Source organism: Bufo gargarizans, chromosome 2, assembly GCF_014858855.1.
Source record: "Bufo gargarizans isolate SCDJY-AF-19 chromosome 2, ASM1485885v1, whole genome shotgun sequence".
Classification (NCBI taxonomy): domain Eukaryota; kingdom Metazoa; phylum Chordata; class Amphibia; order Anura; family Bufonidae; genus Bufo; species Bufo gargarizans.
In genome coordinates, this window is record NC_058081.1 from 704,188,046 (window position 1) to 704,197,376 (window position 9,331).

A 9,331-nucleotide genomic window follows, 5' to 3' on the forward strand; every position below is an offset into this window, starting at 1 on the left:
TGTGTTATTCTCATACTGAGTGGCGTACTTTAATCTCCATAGTACATTTATCTTAAAGGGGTATTCTGGTTATATTAAGTTATCCCTATCAACAGGATAGTAAATAACTATTAACTCGGTGGGGGTCCTACCACTGGGACCCCAACCAATCTTGAGAACGGGGCCCCCTGTACCCTGTGAAGCCCCCTAAAATTAATGGGCATGTGCTCAGCTGCTCCATTGATTAGTATGGGAGTTCAGCTGAGCACATGCCTGACTGGCCATGCGGTACGGGGCCCCCGTTCTAGTTATCGATGAGGATCCCAGCGGTAGGACCCACACTGATCTAATAGTTATCCTCTATCCTGTGTGTGTAATATAAACCACTTTAAAACATTTGTCTATCTTTTTACATTCTACATATAGACAAACAGAGACAGACATTAGGATTCTAGAGCTGCATTCACAATTCTGCTTATTGTTATTGGACAGACACCCCCTAACGGTTTAGCTGAGCAGCTATAATACAGGGTGGTTCAGTTTTTCATACATTACTAGATTACTGTACAGTGTCTGGTGTAAAGGTGACATTTCCCAGAATGCTGATCATCAGTGCAGAGACTGACAAAGCTGGGAATTGTAAATGTAACTCTCGACTGCACAGCAACTTCAGCAGTTCATAGATATGAGCATTACTTTCTTCTCCTCCAGACTAATGAGAAGGGTCAGGTGGTAACGAAGACGGCTCTTCTGAAGCAGATGGAAGAGCTGATAGAGGAGCCGGGGCTCACCTGCTGTATCTGCAGAGAAGGCTACAAGTTCCAGGTACTCAGAACAGCTTTGTGTAATAGGTCTGGTCAGATGTATATGAGGCTGCCATGTGCAAGCTGTGAATTTTTTTCTCTCTTTTGGAACTTTTTAACATTATACAGCAAAAATCCGACAATCCTGCACCTATTGGTCTCAAAATCCAATTAATCCACAATAAAACACAATAGCCCCATTGCCAGGTTACTCGCAATTTACGTGATAGTCTGGCACTGGCGTTCATTACCTCCATTGGTGGTGTCCCCATACACTCCTTCATGATCTATAGCGGTGATCTCCGACCTGTACCTTTCCAGCTGTTGAAAAACTACTACTCCTACCCACAAACTGTCAGTACATGATGGGAGTAGTTTTCAACAGCTGGAGAGCCACAGGTTGGGAAAAAATGACCTACAGGGACACCAAGTTAGATTTGTTGTCTGCTGAATTATCCAGCTCGTCTCAGGCTGACATGTACGCTGCAGCACTCCTTCATCCACATCCAGGGCTGTGCACATCGTGGATAGTTCATGCTGTTCACATCTGCGTTGACTTTTCCGTTATTCTGTTCCATCAGAGGAACAGAAAATAATGGATTGAATGACAGATATAATTAGAGCACCTTCCATTTCCGTCATCAATTAATTATAATGTTAAAAAGTGGAAAGCTCCGTTACATATCCGTTAATTTTGGTTGAAAGAAAACTCCTGCAGACAGGAATTTTCCTTCTGCCAAAAATAAAGAAACCTGTGGACGTTGACTGATGTTCTGATGCACCAGTTTAACGTTATTCTGTTCTAACTGAAAAGTCAATACAAAGCTTAAAGTTTCCATTTTAACTGCACTGATACACTGTAACAAGCTGTCAGGGCGGAAGTTACATTTGTGCCGCTGGTTGCTTTAGATTACAGAAGGTTGTCCGGACTGGCTGCATTGTAAGAATAAGCTGCAAGAAGTATAGGTTGTCAACCTTTGCAATGTACCAGTCACTGACTGCAACCAGAGTTCTTAAAAATGGCAAGGGGTGGAAGCAGTCTTTTAGAAATGTCCCCATTCTTCAGTGATTAAGCCTTATTTGCATGTACAAACCCTTTAAGGATTGTTGGGACTTTATTTTTTTTGTGTTTCAGCCCACTAAAGTGCTTGGCATCTACACTTTTACTAAGAGAGTGTCACTGGAGGAAGCAGAGAACAAACCCCGCAAGCAGCAGGGATACAGCACCGTCTCTCACTTCAACATTGTACACTATGACTGTCACCTGGCAGCCGTGAGGTAACCCCATCACCTTGTTAGGGATTTGGGGTTGCAGTCGCCCCTCTTTAGCCTGATGGAATTAAGGGGTTGGGTGGTGTCAGACTGGTAAGGCCTAGGATGAATCATCTGTAATTGCTCCTTCTACCAGTTTGTCTCTAAAGGTATTTCCAGAGTTGGGGTATTTCATCTTGGGGTTCACATTTCACACAGGTTAGCTCGTGGCCGGGAGGAATGGGAGAGCGCTGCTCTGCAGAACGCCAACACCAAGTGTAACGGCCTGCTTCCTGTCTGGGGCCCCGTAGTTCCAGAGTCAGCGTTTGCCACGTGTTTGGCCAGGTGAGATATCTGTGTTTCTGTAGCCCCTGATACATTGTAGCTACCACCGCCAACAATCTAACGGTGCTCAACTGTATCGCCATCTCTGTAGGCACAATACTTACCTCCAGGAGTGTACGGGTCAGCGGGAGCCCACCTACCAACTCAACATCCATGATCTGAAGCTGCTCTTCCTGAGATTCGCCAACGAACAGTCGTTCAGCGCAGATACCGGGGGAGGGGGAAGGGAAAGCAACATTCATCTCATCCCCTATATCATACACACCGTGCTTTATGTCCTGAACACGTATGTATCGTGATGGCGCACACAGCGAGGCTTCATTTTGGTTTTGAAGTGGAGGAGTATGGTAACCAGAGACTGTGTGACATATAATGAAGTCTGGAAAACATTTTACTTCTCTGACAGCTTCATTTCTTTTTGGCAACACATAGGCGCCCTGAATTCTCCAAATTCATGGCGTAGGGCAGGGATCAGCAACCTCCAGTACTCCAGCTGTTCTGAAACTACAACTCCCAGAATCCTCCTTTCACTTCTATGGGACTTAAAGGAACAGCCGAGCAAGCGTGCATGGTGGGAGTTGTAGTCCAACAGCAGCTAGAGTGCTGAAGGTTGTGTCGCTGAAAAGTCGTGAAACATTTTTTGTAATAGATAGTCAATGGTGTCACAATGCGACATGCGGCAACGTGACAGTCGCAAAAAAATCCATCCAAGAAAGACGCTTTGTAACAGACGTTGAGCTGCGTGAGCGAGACTCTTAGATAAGGATTTTGAGCTTCTGTTTGTAAATAATGTTTCCACTCACTGACAGCAAGCAGAGATCTTGAAGAATAGAACAAGTCGTGTATATAAAATGATTTTAGCCGTGTTTTAGTTGCACTTCAGTATTAGCGCACTGAAGGTCATTTTGCCTTGTTATTATAGAACCCGAGCTATATCCCGTGAGGAGAAAAATGTTCAGAACTTCCTAGAACAGCCCAAAGAGAAGTGGGTCGAAAGTGCCTTCGAGGTGGACGGGCCCTATTACTCCACGGTCCTCGCACTACATCTCCTTCCTACGGAGAAGTGGAAAACCATCCGCATAGAAGTGCTGCGCAGGCTGCTGGTCGTCAGCCACGTACGGGCGGTGGCACCCAGTGGCACAAACAGGTAACTTATGGAAGGTCTTCTTTTTTTTTTTTTTTTTTTTTTAACATGTTTTATTGTTTTCAAAAAGGAATGTTACATACATTCTATGAGTTGCATGTCTCATTATATAGTGTAAATAAACAGTATTTAACAATACTACATGAGAGGTTTGTCCTCGTCATCCCCAACATAGGGATACCAGGGCAAAAAGTATGAACATTACTATAGGGTAACATTGGGAAAGTAAGGAAAGGGGGACGAAAAGAAGGGGAGGTGTGTGACAAGGAGTGATAAATACATCTGTACTTCAATAAATCCTGAATCGCATGAATATGAAATAGATATAAATGTCTCCCGTTCTTAACGCACGAGATGTGACATGAAGTAGTGATCATGGGGGGCAGGGAGGTTTCTACACTTCGTGTCGCTGTCCAGTTGTAGAACACTACATCAGCCTCTCCACCTCCAATATGGCTGTTAACAGTGAGCAATAAACATGTATACAGACTGTAGGCCTTATATCACTTTAAGCTAGTTAGTTAAAGGGCTATCCTCAGGATAGGTCATCAATATCGGAAAAACTGACCACTTCTTTAAATCCCCTCAATCCTGCAGCTTCAGAGCTGAAATCTCCCAGCATTCCCTGCTTAAAGGGGTTTTCCCATCTCGGACAATAGGGGCATATCCTATCGATATACCCCCATTGTCCGAGGTGGGAATAACCCTTTACTATCAGACTCTATACAGTCGTCATGTAGAGAAAAAGCTGACCCTCCTGCCTTATAGAAAGTCCTCTAAACTGTTAGTGGGTATCTGTACACAGGCTTTGTTCAATGTTTCCAGCAAGAACCAGCAGAATTGTGAATGCAGCTCCTGAGCGCAACTCACTGCAAGTAAGGATTAGTATATAAGAGACCTAATGCAGTGCAAATACTCAAATAAGTGGACTTGGATCACTGATGAGAGTAATGGATGCTGAGTATTGCATTGCAGACTATACGTGGATTACTGCAGAGCTTTCTGCTTGATCCTTTGGGTAAAGTCCATAGAAAAGAGCACTTGCACGAGGCCCTTGACCTCAGGCTACAGTTAGATAATATGTGTGTATACATATTTGGGAAGCAGAGAGCTTTGCTGCTGAACTCACATAAACACTCAAGGATCTGCTTGCACACTGCCTATTGACATTGAGGTCACAAGACATCTTAAGACTGTAAGGCATCTCCCTGAGGGTTAGTGTTACTGTCGCTCAGTGATTTTCTCCGACCAGAACAATCACCTTCGGGAGATCTTGAAAATTGTTAGCAAAGCATGTGGTTTTACCGGAGCGCAGCTCAGACCGACCGAAGCAACAGGGACATGTGTGAGATTCCAGCGCGGGGCGAGTCCGTCTGTAGGCATCTTACATAACACACCAAACTAATTGTCTTTCTCCGGGGAAGATGATGGATTTTTTTTTTTAATTACTTTCTCTTCGCAGCAATTAATAAAGTATTTATCACAGACGTTCTTGCCGCATTAGGGGAGTTGCCTATTTAATGAAGGGCGTTGGGTTGAGTCCGATCGCTTATTCGCCTGGGACCTGAATATTAATGAGACACTCTGTTCGGGTCTTTATTAGGCCAACCATGGTTTGTTTGTTTTTTACACATTTTTGAGTACTAGGATGCTGGTTGTTAAAGGGTCACACACAGCAGTATATGGATTGCCGCACAGGTATATGGTAGCAGGCGATGGGTGCAGAAGAATAAGCATGTCATTGTATCCGTGTTCTCTCCACAGACTGACAGACAAAGCCATCAAGGACTATCCTGTGTATCGCTCCAGCCTCCTCTTCTGGGCCCTGGTTGACCACATCTACGACATGTTTAAGGTAACACTACATGATGTAGGCTGGGCCTTAAAGTGATGCTCAACCCTTAAGGATGAGACTGATATAGGAGTCTGGGCTCCCTCCTGACCCGTTTACATAGGGTTGTGGCTGTGTCTGATACTACGGCTCATAGCTGCTCAGTTCTGTACTAAACTGTAGTACCAGGAACATCCGTCACGTAGGTACCAGCACTCTGCCTTGGTAAAAGATAAAGGGCCTCTTCAGCCAGTTGATGGGGCTACCAGCAGTCAGGATCACATACGGAAGGATCAGCCATCATTATTTTAACATTCCATATAACCCCTTTAACTACTATGGTATTGAGTTGTCTTAGCCATTTTCATGTCCTGTATTCTACAGAGAGGAGCTGTGAGTAGTAGCTGTTTTCTTATTACCTTTACTGTCCCGTACAAAGTGGTTCCCACTTGTAAGGACTTCCTCTGTGGCAGCCATTTGTTCCATCCCTCTCAGTGGGTGACTCGCCCCGTGCTGTTCCAGGCCCTAGCAGGATTTGTCAGTAACTACCTGGATGTTTGCGTTCAACGCTGTGCAAATGACCTACACTAAATATGATCATTGCTGATGGTTTCCTTTTTTTGGAGTGACCGTGCATAACTGAAAGGATCTTCCTGGTATTTGTAGCAGCTGCCACCATCCTCTGTAGCGCCCCCTGAGATGGAAAGTGAATTACATTAAAATGAATAGTCACTTCAGCTCCTGTTGAGTGAAATTTCATCAGACCCCCATATTGTGAGCTCCCCTCACGCTGATAAAGGGGACCCCCTCTGATGGTTAAACATGCCCTCAGAGTATAGGAAAGAAGACGCCTTTAATCTGGTGTTGATGTGACTGGGAATTATTTAGAATTGTAGATTATTGGGCAGAATAACATTTGGCACCGATGGGGCCCCTGGGAACATGTGCAAGATATAGTGAAGCAATTCTATGTGTGATTGGTGTCCCCCCCGCACACTCTGAGATTCTGGATCATCATGGATTACGTCATGTGAGATGTATTTTGTCTTGCAGAAGGTACCAAACAGTAACACGGAGGGAGGCTGGTCCTACTCCCTGGCAGATTACATCCGACTTAATGACATGCCCATCTACGAGGCGGCAGACAGAGCCCTGAAGACCTTCCAGGACGAGTTCATGCCTGTAGAGTCCTTCTCCGAATTCATGGATGTCGCTGGTCAGTAATTTTTTATTGAACTCAATTTTTTTTTTTAAACTGTAGATTTTTATTAGTACATAACGTACCGATTTTTCAAAGTACTCATGGAAAAGGACAAGACAACCGACAAAATACAGGGGAAGGGAAACGGATAGGGGGATGATTATATATATATATATATATATATATATATATATATATATATATATATATATATATATATATATATATATATATGTCTTCCATTTACACTATTACAATCCTCCCCCATTACTCCCATATATTAAACCCCCTTTGAACATTTTGGGGAGGTGCAGACAGAGCAAAAAGAAAAAACTGCACATGTAACCTGCACATTTAGCTGCGGCTTTAACCCCTCTACATGGAATGGAGTCAAATCTGCAAGAGAATTTTTCATCGCAGCACGTGGACGAGATTGGTTCATGTTATGACACTGAAATCCCAGCATTTCCGCTACGTGTGCACTCCCCAAAGGTTCGGCCTTTAGTCACGTGATAGATACATTTTACCCAAACGGCCTGCGGCTTGTGTGAATAGGCTCCAGGTCACAGAGGCCGGCAGATCCGAGCAGATAAACTATTAGGAGCCAACAGAACGTAAATCCTTTTTTTTTACGATTTCTTAGTTGACGTTCTTAGGTTGATTTTTCTTTTATGTTAATCAGTCTTAGGCTACATGCACACGACGGTATGTGTGTTTTGTGTGTTTTGAAAGAAATAAATAACTTTTTTTTAAATTGTTTTTCAGGGCTTTTATCCGAAATCAACGACCCTGACAGCTTCCTCAAGGATCTTTTGAACTCTATTCCCTGAGAATCTCCACATTCCTCTCCTGGCCATTGCAGTAGTGTTTTTTTTTTTCCCCCCAATCTTGTATTTTTGGTGTATATGGCGGGGGAGGGGAGTGAAGCGCGTTCCCCGTCATTATCAGCTGACATCACACGTTCTCTCCGGTTCACATATATTCTTTTATATCTTGAGTTTTAGAATCCGTCATGTCCTCTGGTCAGAATTGGCTGCCGCTATTTTGTGTGGGTTGTTTTTTTTGTGTTTTTATTTTTATTTTTTTTGCTTTTTTTTGTGGGGGGGTGGGCGTTTTGGTGTGTTTGTGAATTTCAGATTTGGATGTAGTTGTAAGGCCAAAGTGAAGGGAGGATTCAAGGCATAACTGCTGACGAGAATCCCAGGAGGAGCTGAACCTTCCCTTCACTGCATGAAATATTCAGCCCACCAAAGAATTAATTGCATGCAAAAAGCCCAGCGTCTTGTGACACCCATGGGTAAGGGTGACCCTCTGAAGACTCCTCCATGGTTGACAGAGACCCCAATCATTTCCACATGTGACTTTGACAATCTGTATCATGGCACGCTGCACCCGGTGTAGACATTAATGTGCTTCAGCGGCTATTCAGCGCCTCCATGCTTGAGTGTCCCCATCGGGGCAGTCGGCCCGCTTGCCAGTTGAGCCTCCACAGCGGCCATCAATTAACATACGTAACTACCTAGCTGTTGTCTGCTTCATACAATAAATCTCATCAAAAAGCTTCTGTTTCTCAAGTCCTTGGAGAGATGATGAATTGAGAGAAGCGGTTGAGCCGCCGGGGAGCTAAGTCGTTCATTCAATTATCGCTAACGAGCGCACAGTGTACGCCCCTACAGCGAGGAGGCCATCGGACTCTCAGCAGGATCTGTTGTAGTGTAATGGAAACCTAAAGGGGTCACTAGTGAAGGGAAAAGCCTCCAAAATCTGAGCCATGAGAGGTAAAATGAAAACCTAGTGCTAGTGGGAGATTTATCAAACCCCAGCACCAGACTAGTGCTGCCAAAAACTCACACTCATTATCTGCCATTTTTTGCCCTTTTATGTCGCATGTCGCGCTCACCACTTTTGTCAAAGTTGGGTTGGAGGGGGCAAGGCTTGATTGCCCAAAACGTTTAAGATTCGCTCAGGTTTTGTGGTGCAAGTTACATCTGTCATCTATGCTAGCTCCTGGCTGGTGTACAGTTCAGATTCTGGCTTAGGACTACCCATAATCATTAAAGGGGTTACCTGGGAAAAAATATTGATGCCTCATCCATAGGATAGGTCATCAATATCAGATCGACGGGGGTCCGAGTAATGGTACCCCCGCCAATCAGCTGCAGCTCTCAGCTGTAGCCCTGACGAGTGCCAATTGTATAGAGCTTGTACATTGTACAGGGTGGGCCATTTATATGGATACACCTTAATACAATGGGAATGGTTGGTGATATTAACTTCCTGTTTGTGGCACATTAGTATATGTGAGGGGGGAAACTTTTCAAGATGGGTGGTGACCATGGCGGCCATTTTGAAGTCGGCCATTTTAAATCCAACTTTTGTTTTTTCAATAGGAAGAGGGTCATGTGACACCTCAAACTTATTGGGAATTTCACAAGAAAAACAATGGTATGCTTTGGTTTTAACGTAACTTTATCCTTTCATGAGTTATTTAAGACTTGCATTAGAAACACCATTCCTAATACATGACCCCTATTTTTTGTTAATTATTGACAGCTGCAAGATCTCTGCTTGCTTTCACCATATTAAGGTGCCTTTGTTTCACATCCAGATGCGGAAAACCCCATCTTGAGCTGCTAGGATAGGTTCACATCTGCATTCACGGATCCTGTAATCATCCTTTAAAACGAGATCATATAACGCTGCATTCAATACCGGATTTATACCGTAACGGGTACAAACTGATTCATCCGGATGGATTTAAAAGCCATATTGAATGT

At 44.0% G+C, this 9,331-nt stretch overlaps 1 protein-coding gene across 1 annotated transcript in view; it reads left to right on the forward strand.

The window, feature by feature from the left end:
- Positions 1–8,116, forward strand: part of UBR4 (ubiquitin protein ligase E3 component n-recognin 4) — a 94,825-nt gene extending 86,709 nt beyond the window's left edge. The window contains 8 exon segments of the mRNA XM_044282503.1: positions 691–804; positions 1,918–2,060; positions 2,253–2,378; positions 2,470–2,664; positions 3,301–3,525; positions 5,287–5,377; positions 6,407–6,569; positions 7,320–8,116. Of these exon segments, the coding sequence (XP_044138438.1) occupies positions 691–804; positions 1,918–2,060; positions 2,253–2,378; positions 2,470–2,664; positions 3,301–3,525; positions 5,287–5,377; positions 6,407–6,569; positions 7,320–7,384 (1,122 nt within the window). The 3' untranslated portion in view covers positions 7,385–8,116.
- Positions 8,117–9,331: the final 1,215 nt, after the last annotated feature.